Genomic DNA, 21951 nt, shown 5'->3' on the forward strand with positions numbered 1-21951 from the left:
AAGGAGGCAGAAGGGATCCCAGCGGCGGAGAGGGTCTGAGTGAGCAATGTTTTATGGTTTGGCGTCGGTTTGTGGTCTGCCAGTGTCTTAAGTAGTGGTGTGAATACTTGCAGGTGGGGAGACCACTCCCCGCCGCAGCTGGAAGCAATCCTGAAGATTAGAGGTGAGTAGTCCGGACAGTGAGGCATGGAGACCACCAGATGGTGCCAACGGACCACTTCAGGAGATGCCAGAAGTAGAGGACATGACAGAGGAGTGTGGAAACAGAGGAGGTCTGTCGCTTTGATGCAGCTTCTCTCATCGGTTTTACTAAATTGCTCAAATATGTGCATCATTCCAGGGTAGAGTCCTAATTCACCCGCTGCAGACCCAGGTAGTCTGTGTTTTCATTCACCAGGAGTGGAAGTGAGGGGACTGCCTTGCTTCCATACTGCTGCTGAGCTGCTCCCATCGGTTTTTAAAAGTGCTCGGATCGGCCGAAAGTGACATCAGCGGAAAACCCTGGACACCTCCTCTAGTCCGAATATGTGTAATATTAATAATATGACCATACATATATATATATATTGTAAAAAAATCTGTTGAAGATTGTCCAGCAGGTGTCACTAAAGTTCAGCCCAAGACAAAGACTCGTCTTCTCTTGCTTATAATCAATAAAAAAGTCAACATGCAAATAAAAGATCAAATCTATTCATTCAGAGGCACATTTATTTACACTTAAAAAGGAGCCAAAAATATTTATAGCCTGATAAATGGGAAATCTATAAATCCTCCGCATATTTCACCTGCACCAGTTTTGATTATGAATACATAAAAGTTTTATTTTGTGTGGACACGCACATGTGATGTCAGGCTATACTTTCGACTGAAGGACCGACCACAATGGTTACAAACAAATGGTTTCTTTCCCGTGTGAAGTTTCATATGCTCGTTAAGACTTGGCTTCTGAGTAAATCTTTTACAGCAAATGTCACATCCAAACGGTTTCTCTCCCGTGTGCACTCTCATGTGTGTCTTGATCGCCGAGCTATATCGAAATCTTTTAGCGCACACATCACAGCCGTAGGGTTTCTCTCCTGTGTGCACTCTCATGTGCGTCTTGATAGTTGATTTACAGGTGAACATTTTCCCACAAACATTGCAGCCAAAGGGTTTCTCTCCTGTGTGGACTCGCATGTGCACGTTAAAGTTTGACCTCTGGGTGAAGGTTTGACCACAAACTGGACAGGAGTAAGGTCTCTCTCCAGAGTGGATTCTCATGTGTTCTTTTAGATGTACCTTACGGATAAAGGTTTGACTACAAACTTTACAGCTAAAAGGTTTCTCCCTAGCGTGGGTGATCATGTGACTCTTTAAATGTTCCTTACAGTTAAAGCGTTTACCACAAACTTCACAACCAAAAGGTTTCTCCCCAGTGTGGATCCTCATGTGACGTCGTAAATGTGCCTTAGAGTTAAAGCTTTTACCACAAACGTCACATCCAAAAGGTTTCTTCCCACCATAGACGTCTTCCGTCTCAATTTCAGAGTCAGACAGTGGCTCCTGCCAACGATCATCCTCAGCACTAACGTCAGTCTCAGAGGAGTCCGATGCATGATCGTAGATATCAGACGTCATGCTACTCCTCATTCTCACATCTTCTGCTTCATCCCCAATAATTTCTCTTTTGATCAGTTGAGCAGAGCTGCAGGTAGAAGGATCCTCCTTTATGTTCTCTTCAGGTTGTCTCACGTGTAAAAGCTGAGGCGTCTCATCTTCATCCTCACTTTTCACAATGACAGCAATGATATGTGAGTCCTCCACCTCTTTAACACAAAAAGACAGAAAAAGATACAATAATAAGGCAAAAGACATAAAACTACCAACAAATAAAATAGAGAAATGACAGAAAAACCCACTAAATTATGGGGAGAGAATTAGAGAATTGTGTCAAATATATTCACAATTTTGTATTGTATTTTAAATAAAACACCAATGAATTGAATTCAAAATAACAAAAAAAAAGTGCCATGTAGGCAGGGGAGATTGGCCATCTGGCATACCGGGCATTGTCTTGGTGCACTGATCCGGTTCGCTGTGTGTTTTTTTTTTTTTTTGATGAGCGAGTTGAGGCAGACACGTTAACAGGTGTCCAGAAATGGTTTTAAACTGTAATTTTAGTAAAAAAATGTTTTCATTAAATATACTAAAATATGCAACAACTGTACTATAACATGTTGTGGTTATTTTTTTTTTTTAACTCAGAGCACACATAGTTGAACTCTTCTTGATTATACTACAACACTTAGTTTTAATAAATATGCTTTCATGTAATTTTAGTGATTTTTTTAATTAAATATTTTAGTACTCATTTAATGGGAAAAAAAATCACTAAAGTTTTATAAAAGCACATTTGTTGAAATTAAGTGTTGTAGTATAATCATGAAGAGTTCATCTATGTGTGCTGTGAGTTTGATGACACTACAACATGTTATAGTAAAGTTATTGCATATTTTAGTACTTATTTAATGAAAAAAATCACTAAAATGACATGAAAACACATTTATTAAAACTAAGTGTTGTAGTATAATCAAGAATAGTTCAACTATGTGTGCTGTAAGTTTTATGACACTAACACTTTCCTGTGTGAAGTTATTAGTTTTTATTTTTTGTATCTTTTTCCGGTGTGATTCCAGCCACAGTAGAGGCTAATAATACAAATTCCCACGTGCGGAGGAAAGCTCGTTTTGAGGAAAACTGAGGAAAGTCCGGTTGTAGCTTTGTAAAAGCAATGTTCTGTTGATGAGTTATTGGTCTGGAAAAGCTGAATCTGTGAATATCTTTCTAACTTTATCTAAGGGTCGTTACAACAATATCAGGATACATAATAGACAGACGACTCTCCGGTCGATTAATTGGCTCTGCGCCACCAATAAATCATATTTTTGTTTCTAAATATCGCGCCCTTTCCTGCGGACCAAGTCCTTCCTTGTATGCCTTTGCATCTATAACGTATTTTAAGGAGCTTTTCTGTGATTTAACATGTAATGTTAACACCCGCTTACCTCCAACATCAGACGGTTCCTCTTCCTCCTCCTCTTCATCATCAGCTGTTGTTCGACCACACAGATCAAACGTGTCTTCAAGCTGACTCAGCGTTTCCACGGTGGACATGTTGATGTTTTTTGTTTGTTTGTTTGTCACTGAAACGTGCTACTCTCTAAAGATTCTTCCGGAAATGGACTCGAAAAAGGAAGTACTTCACCGAAAATTGTAGCGGCTCAATCGGTTCCCGTGTTACCTGGTGATTAACACCCGCCGTCTCGCTTCCGATGATAACAAATCGTCAAACCTTTGAAGAAATCCTATTTGTTTTTTATTTTTAAATGACGGTTTAAAATGCTCAGAGTGTAAAAAAGTGTAAATAAAAAAAAGCTGTTTTGTTTTTTTTTTAATTCTTTTTTAAAAAAAAAGATTTTTACATATTTTGAGATGAAACCCACGCAGAATTTCCATTATATCAGTTTATTACAGGAGGTCAAAAGAAAAAGAAAAAAAAAAACAAAGCAAATGAAAGGATTAACGGAGAAAAAGTCCAGCGTATTGATTCAATAGATGACCGAGTTATCTGGTGACTGACTCTCACATCATTCTAAAAAGTAAAACCGTTAGCAGACACAGCCTGTTTTAAATATTATGTATGTATATGCAGTATATGATACATTCGTTTTGTACAGTTCTCAAAGTATTTAAAGTTAAACATCTCATCAAAACATGAACAATACTGATTTAATGAATAATGTAATAAAAACATCCCGATTAAAAAAAACTCATGAAATCAATTTAAAACAAAAGAGTAATTTCATAAAACAATAATTTCTCATAAAAAAAACTCAATTGCGTGGCTTGTTTAGGGGAAGGTCTGGGTTAGAACATACTCAGTAATCCATCTAACTGAGCTTTTCATGCTGTTCTGAGAAGTAGCAAAATTAGTATTTTAATACAAAATAATCTATAAAATAAAAATGTATCTTATGGGCAATATTGTAGTTTTCACCAAAATAGAAATCTCGATAAATCCTGAATTGTGATATATTGCCCAGCTCTAGCTGTAATCAAAGTAATTATAGGCCCACATGTTATTAAATTCTCACAATTAAATTGCTTTTCTCTCCCAAGTGGAAAGTCAGACGTGCTTTAATGTGCAACACCCAAGTTCAGCAACTTCAAAATGTTTCTCTTTGGTGTGAACATTACTGTGTGTTTTAAGACTTGACTTGCGAGTAAATTTCGAGCCACAGATATCACAACCAAACGGTTTCTCTCCGTTGTGGATGCTCGCGTGGCTCTTCAGGAGTTTGTTAGTTCTAAATTGTTTACCGCACAGATCACAGTTGAAAGGTTTTTCTCCTGTATGTACACTTGCGTGACGCTCCATAGCCGTCCTGGAGCTGAAACGTTTGCTACAGATGTTGCAGCTGAAGGCTTTTTCTCCCGTGTGCGTGCTCGTGTGCGTGCTCATGTGCACGCTCAAGTTCAACTGGCGAGTAAACATTTGGCCACAAACGTCGCAAACAAAAGGCTTCTCCCCTGTGTGAACGCTCATGTGTCTCTTCAGATTGGACTTACTACAGAAATATTTACAACACATTTCACAACTGAACGGTTTCTCTCCAGCGTGGACACTCATGTGTAACTTTAGACTTGACGCGAGGCTAAACTTCTGATCGCAAACGTTACAACTAATAAGCTTCTCTCTTGTGTGTACACTCGCGTGTCTGATCAGATTTGTCTTCTTACCAAAACGTTTTCCACACACATCACAACCAAAGGGTTTCTCTCCCGTGTGCGCGCACATGTGAGCCATCAGAAGGACTTCGCGGCTAAAACCTTTCCCACAAACGTCGCAACTGAACGCTTTTTTCCCCGTGTGGATGCTTGTGTGTCTTTCTTGACTGTTTTTTTGAGAAAAGGTGCGATTGCAAAAGTTACAGCTGTAGGGTTTCTCTCCCGTGTGGATGCTCATGTGTCTCTTCAAGTTGGCTTTACTAGTGAAGTGTTTAGCGCAAACGTCGCAACAAAAGGCCATTTCCGCTGTGTGGATCCTCCTGTGCTCCTTTAAACGGAGCTTTTTTATGAACCTTTTACCACAAACGTCACAACTAAAAGGTTTCTTGCCTGTGTGCACTTTTCGATGGATGTTAAGAGGTGCGTTAGCCCTAAAGCATTTACCACAAAAGTCACAACTAAATGGTTTCTCTCTCTGTCTAGAAAAATATTTTTTACCATCTGGAAGCTTTTCAGATTTACCATTTGTGTTTGTCTGTTTAATGTCAGACCAATGTTCTCCCAAACTATAAGGAGAGTCTGTTTTTAATCCATCAGAATGGTTTAGATCTTCACCATCACTTTCTCTCTTCATCAGAATAGCTGAGCTGCAGCTGGAAAATTCTTCCTTGACGTTTTCTCCAGTTTGTCTCCAGTGTAAAACTCCAAAGTCCAGGTTCTCCTCATCATCCTCACTCTTCACAATCACAGCAATGATATCCGTCTGGTGCTGCCCACTTTCCCAGAATTCTTCTTCCGGTTCTTCCTTAATATGAAGAAGTCGTGGGTCTCGTTTGCTCAGACTGGGTCTGCGTTCACAGCGGACGTCGTCAGACACTGAGGAATGAGGAACACCTTCAGGAAACTCTGAGAAAGAAACATTTTCTCCTGTTAGTAGGGCCCTATCAGGGAACTGACCAATGAAAACGGAATCCATTATTGAACGCATAAATTGACAGAATATGAATGAAACGTCATCATCGTGAGAAAAAGGACGTTTATTATGGGGAAACGTTTCACAAGAGTTAAAAACGGATATTTACATAAAAATGTATAAATATTTAAAAAAAAAAAGGAAAACATGGATTCAAATAGTTCCTCGGAAGACTCGAATCCATTGATTCCGAGTGACATAACTGGGATTTTGTGTAATTTGTCGTCAATAACTACATTGATTTAATATTTATACATGTGTATATAATAAACAACGAACATGCTTTAATGCACACGTTAACGGGTTTAGATATGCTAATAATAATAATATCTGATATGATTATTTAAACGTCTTATCATTCAAAAGTGCATCACACACAATCTACTCTGCTCTGGCTCCATTGTGCTGCAATAGTCAGCTGCTCACTTTCCTGAACTATTGTGAGGCTCCATGAACTGCCATTTCTGTAGAAAAAATTAATTGGTGTGAATGGAGTTGTCGCAACTCTCTCTCTAAACGGCTCTGAGTTGGTTGGATTGATTGAACACACACAAAAAAAGGAAATCTCTTAATTTAAAGAAAATCTGGCCAATGTAGAGACGAAAATACAAATAAAAACACATGTGAAAGTAGTGCTGTTATCTGAACTTGGTACGATACATCGCGCGAGAAGATATTGCGATATTAAAACATCACAAGATGTATCGTCGACGGAACAAGTGGTATCTTGGTAAATTATTCGGCACAAAAGGTTTATCACAAGGTTAAAAGAAAGAAAGAAAGAAAAAATTTAATTAAAATGATCTGAGGCTTAATCATTAAATGAATCCCAGTGTTTTCAAAGTAAAGTCGATTTTTTAAAAAATAAATAAATAAAGGTTAAAAACATTTTTAAATGTTTATATTACACATAAAAACTGCTCCAAATCTAATGCACACAAATAGTGTCATTTACTTATTATGGTTTCAAAGTTATTTAAGGATAATTCACAGTAACCAGTGCAGACCCGTGGACGTGTTGTGGTGAGACGGTTCCGCCTCCTCTTCCTCATCATCATCATCATCTGCTGTTCTTCTTCCACAGAGATCAAACATGTCTTCATCTGACGAGGCTGTTTGCTGACTCAGTGACATGTCGGTGCTGTTTGTTACTAAAAGCTGCTGTTCTCTAATGTTTTTCTGACAGTAAAACTGACTCAAGGAGAAATCACCGGAAGTGAAAAGGAGCTGAATTTCCGGTTCAACTGCTGACCGTGTAACTTAGTGACCGACTTCCGTGGTGTGGAAAAAACATTTCTGTTAAAAATAAAATCTAAAAAACCCATGAACCCACAAGCAAACGATGTATTCGCTAAATACCTTTTTTCATTCGTTTCTCCCCGACAAAAGGAGATGGTGTAATGATTCAACTGGTGACCGTGTCATATGGGTTCTTACCTTCGGCTATGGACACTGCAAAATACATTTTCTATATTATGTCCTTTTAACTCATCATATTCACGGAGTATTTAATGTAAACGATCAACTTTGGATTTTTAATCAATTAATTATTTTTTTAGTTCTGGAGTCAGGTTTATTTTTCATTTTATGTTGAATATATTGTTAATGTATTTTTTATTATATATTTGATTTATCTTTAAATAATATAGAAAGTGATGATAGAATGTAAACAATATGAGGTGGAGAGAAGAACATTGAATGAGTCAGTTGAGACAGCAAAATATGTCTTTAATTTAATAAAGATACTTAGAGCAGAAGATAAGGAGGTAGTGAGGAATTTATTTAGGCTTTTGCAGAGAACAAAGTTAATAGGAAGAATTTAGGTTTGACTCTAGAGACTGTAACTGCCTAATCTCGTTCCAATTCCAGTCCAGTAGGTGGCGGTAATGCTCCAATGACTAGGTAGCAAACAGCCATAAAACACGAAAGAAGCCGCACATCCACACACAGTTTAGCTTAGCTTAGCTTAGTTTACCTTCATCAACTCAGTGTGAATCAGTGACAAACATCATCAACATGTCCACAGTAGAAACGCTGAGTCAGCAAACAGCCTCGTCAAGTGAAGACATGTTTGATCTGCGTGGAAGAACAACAGCAGATGATGATGATGATGAGAAGGAGAAACCGTCTGATGATGCCTTCAATACTTCCACAGGTTTGGACTTCACTATTTTTTTTTTTTACGTCTTAAATACTTGTTTTAAATCGTGTCACCATATTTTTGATTTTTCTAAAAACAATAGAAACATTTGGCCGAGATCCAGTGTTACTGTAACTCTGTGGCGATAACGTCTGGTCCTGGAGAGCTCCTGTCCTACATGTTTTAGATGTCTCTACCTAAAGATTATGTAAATATGTAAATGTCGCTACTAAGAAAATAAATAAATCATAAAATCAAATTTATGATCAGCTGTTTAATGGACAGTGTAGGTGAGGTCGATTAATGTCATACTGAAGGCAACAGATTGAATATAAATTCATTCATCGATCTAATGGATGAATTGCTAAGTGGTTCCCAGGCTTTTTCTGCTGCGCCCCCTTTGAAGAATGAATAACTCTCAGGGGCTCCCATTGTGAAAAATTACTAGGTTAAAAAAATAAATAAATAAAAAAGTGACCTTTTTTGAAAATAAAAATAATTTCAAATCTAAAAAAAAATTACATAAAATTTGCAACCACATAATTTATAACAGTAATAAAGCTATTTATTAATAAAGTGCAAAGAAAAAAAACATTTTCTATTTTTCATGCTCAAGATTCAGCAAAGCCATTCTAACAAAATGTTAACATTATTTTTCATTCATTCATGACAGAAATATGGACCCAACCCAGATTTGATCTTCTTTTTGACAAACACACTCTTTGTGTGTGAGCACACACTCTTGTACAATTGTAGCTTCAGCGATGTAAACTAACAAAGTCCTGTTTCACCTGTAGACGTCCAGGAGCGACTCGTCTCTTCTATGAATGAGCATCTGGTCTTTGAGCATTTCCACATAAAGGAGGAAGACGACCAACTGTGGGAGAACAGGGACAGAGATCACACTGCTGTCGCCGTGAAAAGCGAAGACGAAGAGTCCTCACCCTGCGGCTCAGCTTATCTGATAAAAAGAGAAAGTGACGGAGATGACAGTGAAGAAGCAGAAGCTGTGAATGGCTCTGACGTGAAGGAAAGTCAGTTTTTTGATGCTAAAGATAGCAATGATAGTTGGCAGGAGATGGATATTCACAACAAGTTGATAAAGAAAACAAAGACTGATTTGGCATGTAATGCTTTCAGAAACTCTGGTACTCATGTTAGCTCAAAGACTTCTCTTCAGAAAACCGAGACAGATGCAACAAAATGTTTGCGTGGTAGGAAAATATCTCCAACAGCTTCTTTGCACATTCTGGTCCACGCAGAAAAAAAACCCTTTAGCTGTGCTGTTTGTGGTAAGAATTTCAGATGGAAGGCGTATCTGAAAGAGCACATGACGGTCCACACGGGAGAGAAACCATTCAGCTGTGGCATCTGCAATCAGACTTTTTCCTTTAAGTCGAGTCTGAGCAAACACGTTGGGGTCCACACCGGCGAGAAACCTTTTGTTTGTGACGTTTGTAGCAAATGTTTCAGACGTAAAACGTTCCTGATGGTCCACATGAGGGTCCACAGGAGACTGAAACACCACAACTGCAGTATTTGTGAACAGTCGTTTTCTCTAAAGTCCAACCTGAGAATGCATATGTTGTCGCACGCGGGAGAGAAACACTTCAGCTGCAATGTTTGTCGGGAAAAATTTGTACGTAAAACCTCCCTGTCGGACCACATGAAAGTACATTCGGGTGAGAAACCATTCAACTGTGACGTTTGTGGTAAGAGCTTCAGATGGAAGGCTTATCTGAAGGTCCACATGAGAGTCCACACTAAGGAGAAACCGTACAGCTGTGATATCTGTGATCAGACCTTTTCATTTCACTCTAGTTTAAGTAAACATGTGGGTGTCCACACAGGGGAGAAACCGTACCTTTGCGATGTTTGTAGCAAAGGTTTTAGACGTAAAGCATTTCTCACAGTCCATATGAAAGTTCACCAAGAAGAGAAAGCATTCATCTGCGATGTGTGTAATCAGTCTTTTTCCTACAAGTCAAATCTGAAGATACACATGAGCTCTCACTCAGGAGAGAAACACTTCAGTTGTGACATTTGTAGCCAACGTTTTGGGCGTAAACCGTACCTGATGGATCACATGAAGGTGCACACGGGAGAAAGACCGTTCCTCTGTAACGTTTGTAACCAGAGTTTTGTACGCAAGTCGAATCTAAGACGACACTTGAAAGTCCACACAGGTGAGAAATCCTTCCCGTGTGACGTTTGCGGTAAAAGTTTTGCGCACAGATCGTACCTGAGGGAGCACAACAGAGTCCACACGAGAGAGAAACCGTTCACCTGTGACGTTTGCGGAGTCAAGTTCACACACTCGTCGAGTTTAAGAAAACATGTGAGAAGAGTTTGCAGAAGTCAATGAAATACGAGGGACGCGAAACATTAAAAGGAAAGAAGCTTGTGTTGGTGTATCGATGATTGATCAGCAATAAACTCGTCAGATGCTGAAAAATGTTTAGTAGTTTTATTCTCAGCTCTTCTGTTCATCACACACCAAAATAAATATTATTACTGAAGACACGTGTGAAGCTTTTTGACTTTAGATGGCAGTCAAATATGGAGGAAATTCATATGGAAAAAAGGGCTGTTTTATTAAAACACCAGGCTGCAGTAACATCTGATTTATCGTCCACAATGAGTTTGAATAAAAAAGAAAAATTTGTTTATACTCTGTTGCAAAGTAAAGCCAGTATTAAACCGGTTTGATTTTGTGCAGCCTGCAAAGTATATGAACAAAAATAACTCCAAAACCCACACAATTAAAGGAAAATCTACAAAAAGGGCAACAAAAAATACACAAAAAGCCCCCCAAATTGACCGAAAAAACCCTAAATGAAAACAAAAATACACACAAACCTTCTAAATTAACTAAAAAAAAAATACACAAAAGGAAAACAAAACAAATTGGTTCCAAAAACCCCAAATAGCAACAAAAAAGGATAACCTCAAAAAATGACAGAAAAATATACAGCACAACAATAAGGCTCAAAATTATTCAAGCACCCGAAATGTTTGACTCCAAAACACAAAAAAATGACAGGAAAAGATTAAAAAAGGTCAACAAAAAATACACAAAAAGCCCCCCAAAGTTACAAAAACACAAAATGACTCCAAAAACCCCAAATGACAACAAAAAATAATTTTTAAAAAACTTCTAAAATGACAGAAAAATACACAAAAGCACAAAAAAGTTTATCTGCTGTGTGTATACGAAAATTTGTGTTCGATAAAAGAATGGGAAGAAAAAACGAATCCGGGGGTTCTAGATGACACGGTAACCAGTTGTACCATAACACCAGGTCTGTCTCCTTTAAATGGAGAATGAAATAAAAACAACGCCATAAGTGTCCGTGTCGTCTGCTTGTTGCCGGATTTAAAGAAATTGTACGAAAATTATGTTATAGGATTTTACCGTGAGACTGAAATTAATAGTGAATTATAAAAAAAATAATCCAAGCGACGGAAGTAGGTCACTAAGTTACACGGTCAACACTTGAACCGATACACCAGCTGTGTTTCTTTTCCGGTGGATTTTCGCGTTGAATGCGTGGATTTTTTCTGCGTTTTATGGAATATTCTTAGAGATGATCATCTTTTAGTGACAAACCATCAACATGTCCACAGTGGAAACGCTGAATCAGCATGACGACATGTTTGATGCTGCAGGTTTGGACATTTCTTACTATCATTTTCTCTTTACTGTGTGGATTAAAGCTGTGTAATGTCGGTTTTCCAGTCATTCATTGCTGTTCTGTTCTATTATGTTGGCAATAGACATATACTTAGCTCTAATTAAAGGTTTGATGTTAAACTTTGTTGTGCTGTAATTTTAAAACCCAGCCTCCATTACTGCAGAAGAGACATTTGAGGAGAAACCAAAGGATGCTTCCTTCAAGACCAAAGACCATTCCAACACTCCAGGTTTGCACTGTTTACTACAAACTTTCACTTTTCCTCAATGCATCTCAAACTTAAGCCCCCCGAAACGAGTGAACTTCTTAGTTCATTTTATATCAAAGAGAAACTGTGTAGACAAGAGCAATTTACGACACAATTGAGAAATAATTATTTAAAATATGAAGAATTAAAATCTATAATTCACACCAAAAACAACACTGTTGCTGCAGAAAAAGCAGGAAGAAAAAAACACAGGCCGGAAACTGCTGACATTGTTAATGCGTAACAATGGGCAGGTCATGTTTCAAGCGATTGGTCAGGAGGCGGGACTTTTGTACTCACTCAGATCTTATCTACCTTATAACCTGGTCCCGACCAGGTTAGGCGTTCAGCCTAGGTTACCATGTTGATTTAGACCAGTAAGACGTTAGCCAGCGTCATAGTACAGCACACACTGAATAAATCCAGGAAGTTAGCGTGAGAAGAGAAAATCCATCTTCGTAGTATAGGCCCAAAAAGTATTTGTAGCAACCAAGTGCTTTAACTTTGTCCACTACTGGTTGGATTGAGTTTTTGACATAAACTCAGTTATAAATGAAAAAGAAAAAGTCAGAAGCTTTGCTTTTGCTTATTCAATTAACAAATATACCCAGGCTTTCTTATGACTTTAATGACAATATTCTTAATATTATCATTTTTATCATTTTTTATAAAATCAAGGAAAAATTGAAATGTGCACTCCTGCATGCTTTTGGGGAAAACATTGCTTATTTACACGCAATTTATATCAGTAAATGATCATGATCATTTTTATATTTATTTTTTATTGAACAAGTACAAACAAAAAGGCACCATTCGCATTTCTATGGATTATAGACAAAGCTGAAAGACATAACAAAAAAAGAATATATGAACCAAGGGGAAAAACAATATACTAAAATAACAAATTGGGCTATTGAAAAACATTAAGTTTATTCATGAATAAAACAAGTCTAGAAAGCAGAAAATAAATTAGATTTAGAGTAATTTTAAAGATTTTTTCAAAACAGCAGTCATGGCCAGAAGTCACACCACATGATATTTTGACACTTTGAATGACAGAATAATATAGAAGTAATTTAGTAACATTTTAAAAAAAAAAAGAATCAGTGAGCACATACTGTATATACTAAGAATTTATGTACCCTTCATTCTTTGGTTATTTTGGTTAAATTGTTTTTTATTTTATTAATTTAGAACCAGAAACAGGAAAAAAGAAAAACCAACAACCAAACAAGCAGCGTTTTTCTGTTTTAAGATTAAATCTGGTTGTGTTTGTGTGATATTTGGATATTTACGGGGAAACAGACGAGAGCTTCATGTTTTAATCTCACCACACAGAAGAGACACACAGACGGACTTTTATTCTGCTGCGTTTGATAAAAAAACATTTTGTATCATAATTTCCACCTCGCACCGATGGCAGAGGTGTAATCTGTGTGTCGATGACGTTTTGTTAAAGAGTTATTGATGCTGGAAGTCCGAATTTGTGAATATCTGCCAACTTTACCGAACAGTGTTATGATCCAACTCGTATCCAGATAAACTGGTGACTGGGCAGACTTTGACTCTCGGTTCAGACAAAAAAAGAAGCAACGCATAAATCACATTACTGGTGAATTGAAACGTTATTAATACATAAATAAATCAAAACCAAAAAATGGATGTTAGGTAAAACATGCACATGATATATGGAACCAGAGGTGGTGTAATGAATCTACTGGTGCTCCTTGTTTTTTGTGATTCATCAAAGAACGAAGGGTATACGGATTACTAAGTTACTACATAATTGATATATTTTTATGCATTCAAACATTTTTTTTTTTTAAAGTAAACCAAATGCAGTTGGACAAAATATTAAAAGAATTATAGTCATCGACCCATTTGTGTCCAGCATTATTTTTTTAATTTCAAAGCCTGACTTCAATGTTTGTTATTTATCATTGTTACATGTATCATTAAGTAAATACATAACAGATTAATCAAATATTGTATGGATTCTTACATTAAATTACTTATTATGTGTCCATATGTGAAAAATCCATTAATAAGCTCATGGTTTCCATAATGTTCTTGTCTTCTCTCGTGTTGCCTGCAGATGTTCAGCAGCTGTTGGCGTCTGACGGGGTTTTCTCTGAGTGGACATCCAGCCGAAAGTTAAAGAACCAGCAACGTCTCAACATAAAAGAAGAACCAGAAGATTCCTGGGTAGGTCAGGATGGAGAGCAGCTTGGTGGGCAGCAGGAGACAGATTTCACTGCTTTTATTGTGAAAAGTGAAGAGGAAGAGGAGAAGCCTCAGATTTCTCAGCTGAACTGGAGACAAAGTGAGGAGAACGTAAAGGGAGAACCGTTATTCTGCGGCTCAGCAGGAACGAGTGAAGATAAACCAGATTCGAACAGCACTGACGAGAAGGAAACCGACTCTTCAGAGACGGACGTTAGCGATGATGATGATTGGCAGGAACCTCTGAGAGACTCTGAAGCTGAAACTAAAGATTCTGTAAATGGATGTAGTAGAAACAGTCGTTTGGGACAGAATGCTGCACAAAAATATTCTAGTAGTTACGCTGAAGCTTGTAAACAGTTAAGAAATTCTAGAAATAATTGTTCCAATGTGATAGAAAGTACAGCTTCAGGAACTAAACCTTATAGTTGTGATATTTGTGTTAAGTCATTTCCGCACATGTCGAGTATTAAGAGACACATGAGAGTCCACACAGAAGAGAAACCGTTCAGCTGCGACGTTTGCAGTAAACGGTTTAGAGGGAGCTCGCATCTGAAGGAGCACACGAGAATCCACACGGGAAAGAAACCATTCAGCTGTAACATTTGTAGCAAGAGCTTTAGTTCTAGGTCACACCTAAAGAGCCACTTTCTCATCCACATGGGAGAGAAACCCTTTCAGTGTCAATTGTGTGAACAGAGTTTTGCTCTCAAGTCAAACGTAAAGTTACACATGAGAATCCACACAGGAGAGAAACCGTTCAGTTGCAACGTTTGCCTCAAGATGTTTTCATATAAGTCTAATCTGAATGCGCACATGAAATTCCACACAGGGGAGAAACCGTTCAGCTGTGACGTTTGTAGCCAAAGTTTCAGACGAAAAACTGACCTCATCGACCACTCGAGAACCCACACGGGAGAGAAACCCTTCAGTTGTGATGTCTGCGATCAGACTTTTTCCTACAAGACAAGTTTAAAGAGACACATGAGTGTCCACACGGATGAGAAACCATTCAGCTGTGAGGTGTGTAATAAACAGTTTCGCTGGAAAGTGTATCTAAAGAGCCACATGAGATTTCACACGGGAGAGAAACCGTTTGATTGTGGCGTTTGCGGCGAGAGTTTCACGCTATCATCAAGTTTGAATAAACATGCGAGAATCCATAAAGTTTAGAACATTTTAGCAGAAAAGATTAAGGCTGATTTCACACCGCGATGGTCCAGCGGTTGGAGAAGAATTGATGCTACTACCTCAATGCTAAACATGTAGCAGCTAGCTGGACAACGGTCCTAGTGGGAGCAGACAATGTCTCCAATCCACACTGGACAAGATGACAGGGTTCAGAGCCTAAGGGGTTTATTCTCCCGTCTGGACTGAAGTGTTTTTTTGCTCGCCTGCAGTTACACGCTTCTCTCCTATGTGTATATCTTCAGGTTCAGGCTGCTGACACGCCCACAGCTTGTAAGGAGCCAAAAAGTGCGTTGTCTGTGAATGACGACAAGCAGCAGGAAAGGAGGTGGTGATGTCTTTTTTTGGGCGGTCTAGAAATCACGGAATATGAAGTTTTCCCAATGCTTGTAAGTCATTGAAATCCCTGAAAATGATAAAGTTTACTTTTAATTTGAAACGCCTTCATTGATAAACAATGTAACAGGTTGATTTGATCAGATCATTGATCAGATTATTGCACTGTGAGGATCGGCTGCATTCCGTCAGAGTCACAGTTAAAATCTCTCTCCTTGATCATCATCATCCGTGCACATTGTATCACATTGTCATCATCATCATCTGTCATTATATTTCACTTATTTACTCTTCTAGTGTGAGCAAAACGTGGCTTTGCATTGTACACAGTGTTAAAATAGTTTAATCAGTCTGACATCTGTCAGAGTTTGTAACAAGCTGCAGCAGCAGCAAACACACATACACACACAGCTGATAGGCTCCGCGACGCACAGGTAAAATAAAATGAAATGTAACATATTTTGTCCCGTCAAGAACTGGTAATTGTGAACATATTAGTAACGCTGATGATGGTCAATTCATCAAAGTCAGTGGATAAATGATTGTAGTGGACAGTCGGCTACTCTCGGTGGTAGAAGATGTGGGTGGAGCTAAAAGCGCTGCTACAGATAGCATCATCTGACCCAACTTAACTGTTATGTAGAAAGACTATTTCAAACTAATTTCATCAGCTTCATCAGTTGCTATTTTTATTCTATCTATTTTACACTGTTCAGTTTCCATTTTTCTGGAACTTTCTGTACCAAATACTGATTTTTATTTTTTTTTAGAAAGTTTACAAGAAATCCAGAAAAGCATGAATATAGCTTAGTTAAATTTAAAGCTGCGGTATGTAGAATCGTGAGGCGCTCCACGCTCCCTCCTCCCCTCCTGAAAAACCTCATCGGTCTTATTCTGAACGCTTGCGTGCACGTGCACACTATGGAACTCTTTGCGACTGTTTTTTCCATAGAGACTAGTAACAAATGTAGGGACTTTATCTTGAATTATTGGAGAGTTTTCTGATGTTTTAGAGACATGAAAGCACGTATCACTCACTGCTGTGAGGACGGTAAGAGGCTAATTTCTGCTCATCTCACAGAAGCAGCCGCTCCTCCGCCTCCTGATCCCAGCTGATCATAGCAGACACACTCCATCCACACTGCAGATTAATTGGGTCTGTTCTTTCCACCGTAGATAATTTTTAATAAGTTATTTATTTCGTCTGTTGTTACTATCTGTCTCTGACTCGGGGTGGACTGAGCTGACTGAAAGCGGAACGCTCGCATTTCGCTGCACACACCGACTCCGCGGAGTCCCTCCCTCCTGAACACGTTTTTGCCTTTATTCTGTTGCTTCTCCACCTCGGTCTTCTTTTTTCCTCTTGCTTTGCCGTGTAACCGCTGTGCCAAAAGTCACGTTAGAGACTTCTGCTGGAAGACATGCCATGGGACTGTTCTTACTCTCAGATCGATAGTGACTATTGACGAGCAGCTCGAGCAGCCAATAGTAATGCTTAAAACAGCTCATGATTGCTCTGTTGGTAGAAAGATCTCCAGCGTCACTTTCCTGTATTTCTAAAGCTCATTTACAGCCAGGAGATGAGATTCACTGTCCACTCAGAACACTTTGAATTACAATATGCAATACAATAAGATAATTGTGGATTATTGACCAAATAAAAACTTACAAACTCCAGCTTTAAGTTTGTGCTTTGTGAACAATGCAATCATAATGTTCTTTATTCTTATTACACATTATGTTTGCACTTAGTGATGGAAATAATTAACACTATTTTGTTGTTTAAAATCTGTGTATCCTTCGTTCTTTGGTTATTTTTTATCAAAAACAATTAAAATATGGAAAAAACTGATTGTTTTTTTGGAAAAATCAAATAAGCAGCGTTTTTGTTTTAAAATGAAATCTGGTTCTGTTTGTGTGATAATTGAATACTTACGGGGAAACTAGGACGAGAGCTTCATGTTTTAATCTCACCACACAGAGGGGACCCACAGACGGACTTTTACTCTGCTGCGTTTGATAGAAAATGATCGTGTATCATGTTGTCCACCTCACATTGACAGCAGAGGCGTAATTTGTGTGTTGACGTTTCGTTAAAGTTATTGATGCTGGAAGTCCGAATCTGTGAATATCTGCCAACTTTAACGAACAGTGTTACAGTCAAAATAGTAGATAAACTGGCGACTGGGCGGACTTTGCTCCCTGACATAAAAATAACCAATGCATAAGTCACATTAGTGGTGAATTGAAACGTTATTAATGCATAAATAAATCAAAACTAAAAGATGGATTTTATGTAAAACATGCACATGATATGTGATTAAATTAACCAGAGGTGGTTTAATGAATCTACTGGTGCTCCTCGTTTTTTGTGATTAACTTCCGTGTGTGTTAGCGGTATTTAAAACGTGCAAAGTAAACATTTAGAGCTGTAATTGCTTTTGCAAAAGTGTCAAATGGTAGATGTTGTAACACCTATTGCTCATCACACCAGCCTCACAGTTGATAGTCAGTCACCAGTTTATTTGGATACTATTTGGACTGTAACACCACAAAACAAAACATAAACGTGAGCAGCGTTGTACGAGCTAAAACATCCACAGACTGCATGAAAACATGAGCAGGACCAGAAAACTGCTGAAATAAATCCTAAACAGTCCTATTGTGTGAGGAGAACTGGTCCAGGACCAGGGAGGGAACCAAGGTGCAGCGGATGATCAGTTCTCGCTCCAATTTCCCTGTAAATATCCAAATATCACACAAACAGAACAAGTTTAAAACAAAAAATCGAAAAACGTTGCTTGTCTGGTTCTTCTGTGTAGGTTTTAAATCAGTAAAACAAAATAACCACACTGTTTATTTGTTATTTTGATTTGGTTTTAAAACAAAATAACCAAAGAACGAAGGCTACACAGTTTGTTTAAGCCCATTTTTAACTTTCACTGATTCAGTCATATGCCAAAATCCATTTAAATTGAAAAATGTTGCTTCTAGTGTCAAACAATTGAGATGAATTAATTCCAAAAGTCTCTAGTTATTATTATTTTTATTTATTTATTTTTTTTAAAAACTCAAGTCCCACCACTAGTTAAAACCTCAAACATCCACACACGCCTGCCCCCAATCACTGCTCTGCATCTGCAGAATGAGCTTTTTTTTTAATGTTTTAATGGGTTTTTAATTTTTTTTAATTTATGTCATTCAGTCAGTCTCCAAATATAACCAAAACAAACACTCTTGAACAAATCCTAGAGCGTTGAAAAGGCTCCAGGATTCACTGGTGTGAACATGCTCTATAAAGGATTATAATTTTATCCATCCATTTTTATTTAGCATTTAGTCACCATCATTATAAATACATTCGTTTGACCTCTATTTTAACTTTATAACTTTTATTTTTAAAGCTGCTGGAGACAATTTTTTTTTTAATATGAAAGCTGAGAGTCTGCACTTTATGTCCATGTCCATTATATAACTATAATTGGAATATGTTTCATTAAACAAGTAAAAAGAAAATATTTGTGTCAGTGTCCAAATATATATGGACCTAACTGTATATATATATATATATATATATATATATATATATATATATATATATATATATATATATATATATATATATTATAGATATAGGGATGTATTTTTCTATATTTGCCAACATAAAAAACTTGATATATCTTGAATCTCGATATATCGCCCAGCCCTAATCAATAGAATAGATATTGACTGATATGAAACACTTTACCCAGGCATATCGCCCAGTGATATTGCAGGAGAAAGCTGGACCACCCGGAGAGAACCCACAGTCTTCTACTTTTTGCAGCAGTTTATTCACCCTTTTTAAATGTATTTTTATGTTTTCATATTTAAACTAAACTCGACCAGAACACGAGCAAAACAAAAAAAAACATTAGTTCACCAAGGCACTGAACCAATTGAGCACAAAGCCAAAAACTAACTGCACTTCAACAATTTACATTTATCAGACGCTTTTATCCAAAGCAACGTACGCCACCACCAGTGGTGAGCTGGGTCGGAGGTGACCCTCCCATTACAAGCCTACTGCATTATGTTAACTACCAATGGTAAGTTAGTGTTTAAACCAGAGGTTCCCACCCTTTTCTCCTACGTATATGGTATCTTCATGATCACCTGACCATTGGGGTACACGTACCCCTGATTCAGAACAGGGTTGGGGTCATTTATAATTGTAAAAATCTGTTGATGTCAATCATAATTAAACTGTAACTAAGTTTAGTTAATTGATTTTTGTAATTGTATTTGCCATGAAAATTCTATAAAAATGTCAATTGTAATTTAACACAAAACTGGGGAACCATATTACAGGTTAAAAAGCAAAAGTATCAACAGTCACATAATGAAGTTTATTTTGTGACGCAGTATAGCTGCAAAGCAAACCAAATCAAACAAATAATTAAAAGAAATTGGGATATATTGAAAAGTGACCATCTCTTAGAGAAGCCCTTCCTGATGCCCCTACAATCAGCTTCAAACGAGCCCCTACCTTAAACAATAAACTGGTGAGAAGCTATCTTCCCTCAAAGACAAAAAAGACCTGGCTAGACTCTAGAGTCTAGAGTGGAAATTGCAATAATTGTGACATGACAAGGACCAGGTACTTTACAGATGTTAACACAGGTAAAATGTTTGACAGTAAGTCTTTTATAAACTGTAACAATTGTTGTGTAGTTTACAGACTCGAATGTCCCTGCGGGTGTTTCTACATCGGGAGAACTAAGCGTCAACTAAACGTAAGATGGGCTGAACATAAATACGCATTAAAACAGAAAACCCACAATATTCTATGGCTGTACATTACAAAGAGGCTAATCATGATAGCTGTAACTCTCTGAAAATATCTGGTATTGAGCAAATACAAAACTCAATCAGAGGAGGAGATAAATTAAAAATGCTCCTCCAAAGAAAGTCTTTCTGGATATACTGTATACTATAAAAGCAACACAATGGTGAACTAGACTTAATTTACCCAAATCTGAAAGCTTCCCGACTGGAGCTTACAGCCTTATTGACTTTAAAAACTTTTCCTCACAGGGTCGTCACTTTTCATCATATTTTGGTGTTTTTGTTGTTTTTTTTGTCGCCCATTTTGTTGCATTTTTGTAGATTTTTTGCTGCGTTCTCATTCTCACTTGCTCCTGATTTTTGTCTCTTTTTTGTAACTGTTTTTTGCTTTATCATCCCTTTTTTTTGGTCGCCTGTTTTTTTTTTTTTTTGCTTTTTTTTTTACGTCTTTTGTAATCTGTGTTGTTGCTCTTTCATCACTTGCTGCTCCTTTGTCACCTGTTTTGCTGCGTTTTCATCCTCATTTACATCTCGTTTTTGTCACTTTTTTGAAGAAGCTTTTAGATTTGGGTCAAGTTCAACTGGAGAAAATGTGCTCTGTTTAAGTGAGGGTTAAGAGATTAACTGAAAACCTGACCATTGTGGAAATGGCTAATGTTCTGGAAATAAGGGACATGCTCAAATCAATTTCTGTACACTTTTATAGATTTAACTGAAGGTGGTAGATTTACAGTATTACGACTGTTGTAACAACAGGAAAGATCTTGCTTCACTTTGAAATTGTACACATCATATATGAAAAGGCCAGAGTACTCAAGAAGGGTTTACAATCTGGAGAACCACTGTATTCACTACTACTCTAATCTCTAAATGGCTTCAAAGTTGTGACTTCCTCTGAGTCTAGTTAAAAGTTGTCTAGGTTGAGATGTGTTCCTAACGTTGTTTTGTTGTTGTTTATATAATATGCTGGTCAATGTATTTTTTTGTAACTTACACATGTGCAGCTTATCCTCCTCCGTCGTCATCTTTGAAATCATGAGCTTGTTTGAAGTGCATGCTGGGAAATATCGCTGACAGAGTACGCACAAGTCTCCTCTGATGCATGCAAATGAGTCCGCACAAGTACACAGATTGAGAAACGGCCAAGGTCTTTAAAACCCCTTTGAAATCTACCTACTTACTGACTGCATTGCATTTCTAAACAAGCCAGCCATGTACTTACAAATTGATATCTGCACATAACATAAATGTATTGGGCCAACTGGCATGATTTTGTCACATTTTGCCACTTTTTACCACATTTTTCCATCGCTTTTTTTGTCATATTTTTGCCATAGCCTTTTTGTCACGTTTTTGCTGTACTTTTTGGATCCTCCCTCTGAGCAGTTTATCTCATTCGCAAATTAAGGAGCGTCATGTTTGAATTCTTTAACCCTTTAAATTAATGCACTGCAACAGGAAAAAAAAGATTTCCCACAGAGCAAGACATCGAGACAAACTGCTCACTTAAACCAAAAACTTCAAGATAATCTATCAATACATTTCAATGATGACA

The 21951-nt window shown here is 37.6% G+C and overlaps 4 protein-coding genes across 6 annotated transcripts; 2 read left to right on the forward strand and 2 right to left on the reverse strand.

Moving 5' to 3' along the window:
• Window positions 1–255: 255 nt before the first annotated feature.
• On the reverse strand, window positions 256–3250 carry LOC114463089 (gastrula zinc finger protein XlCGF8.2DB-like). The gene is made up of 2 exons (XM_028446351.1): window positions 3045–3250; window positions 256–1805 (listed from the first exon to the last, which is right to left on the reverse strand). Exons 1-2 carry the CDS (start codon window positions 3151–3153, stop codon window positions 820–822), a joined length of 1095 nt encoding a protein of 364 aa, XP_028302152.1. The 5' UTR covers window positions 3154–3250; the 3' UTR covers window positions 256–819.
• Window positions 3251–3983: 733 nt separating this feature from the next.
• On the reverse strand, window positions 3984–6942 carry LOC114463067 (zinc finger protein OZF-like). The gene is made up of 2 exons (XM_028446320.1): window positions 6748–6942; window positions 3984–5673 (listed from the first exon to the last, which is right to left on the reverse strand). Exons 1-2 carry the CDS (start codon window positions 6872–6874, stop codon window positions 4166–4168), a joined length of 1635 nt encoding a protein of 544 aa, XP_028302121.1. The 5' UTR covers window positions 6875–6942; the 3' UTR covers window positions 3984–4165.
• A 463-nt stretch (window positions 6943–7405) lies between these two features.
• LOC114463066 (gastrula zinc finger protein XlCGF57.1-like) lies at window positions 7406–10251 on the forward strand. The gene is made up of 2 exons (XM_028446319.1): window positions 7406–7895; window positions 8678–10251. Exons 1-2 carry the CDS (start codon window positions 7757–7759, stop codon window positions 10243–10245), a joined length of 1707 nt encoding a protein of 568 aa, XP_028302120.1. The 5' UTR covers window positions 7406–7756; the 3' UTR covers window positions 10246–10251.
• Window positions 10252–11380: 1129 nt separating this feature from the next.
• LOC114463075 (zinc finger protein OZF-like) lies at window positions 11381–17141 on the forward strand. Of its 3 annotated transcripts, XM_028446333.1 has the most exons (4): window positions 11381–11549; window positions 11724–11804; window positions 13918–14027; window positions 15479–17141. In XM_028446333.1, exons 1-4 carry the CDS (start codon window positions 11498–11500, stop codon window positions 15566–15568), a joined length of 333 nt encoding a protein of 110 aa, XP_028302134.1. In that variant the 5' UTR covers window positions 11381–11497; the 3' UTR covers window positions 15569–17141. The 3 variants fall into 3 exon arrangements, with proteins under 3 accessions (XP_028302134.1, XP_028302132.1, XP_028302133.1); XM_028446331.1 differs by having other exon boundaries at window positions 13918–17141; XM_028446332.1 differs by having other exon boundaries at window positions 11739–11804; window positions 13918–17141.
• The last annotated feature ends 4810 nt before the right edge of the window (window positions 17142–21951 follow it).

Source organism: Gouania willdenowi, chromosome 5 (assembly GCF_900634775.1).
Source record: "Gouania willdenowi chromosome 5, fGouWil2.1, whole genome shotgun sequence".
NCBI classification, from domain to species: Eukaryota; Metazoa; Chordata; class Actinopteri; order Blenniiformes; family Gobiesocidae; genus Gouania; species Gouania willdenowi.

Bases quoted from the DNA above. Each gene is read 5' to 3' on its own strand.
- LOC114463066 (XM_028446319.1), top strand. From the start codon at position 7,757: ATGTCCACAGTAGAAACGCTGAGTCAGCAAACAGCCTCGTCAAGTGAA. The intron at 7,896-8,677 runs GTTTGGACTTCA...TTTCACCTGTAG, and splicing joins TGCCTTCAATACTTCCACAG to ACGTCCAGGAGCGACTCGTC.
- LOC114463067 (XM_028446320.1), bottom strand. From the start codon at position 6,874: ATGTCACTGAGTCAGCAAACAGCCTCGTCAGATGAAGACATGTTTGAT. The intron at 5,674-6,747 runs GTCTGCACTGGT...TTTCTTTCTCAG, and splicing joins TCACCACAACACGTCCACGG to AGTTTCCTGAAGGTGTTCCT.
- LOC114463075 (XM_028446331.1), top strand. From the start codon at position 11,498: ATGTCCACAGTGGAAACGCTGAATCAGCATGACGACATGTTTGATGCT. The intron at 11,550-11,723 runs GTTTGGACATTT...TTTAAAACCCAG, and splicing joins CGACATGTTTGATGCTGCAG to CCTCCATTACTGCAGAAGAG. The intron at 11,805-13,917 runs GTTTGCACTGTT...TGTTGCCTGCAG, and splicing joins AGACCATTCCAACACTCCAG to ATGTTCAGCAGCTGTTGGCG.
- LOC114463089 (XM_028446351.1), bottom strand. From the start codon at position 3,153: ATGTCCACCGTGGAAACGCTGAGTCAGCTTGAAGACACGTTTGATCTG. The intron at 1,806-3,044 runs GTAAGCGGGTGT...TTTGTGTTAAAG, and splicing joins GGAACCGTCTGATGTTGGAG to AGGTGGAGGACTCACATATC.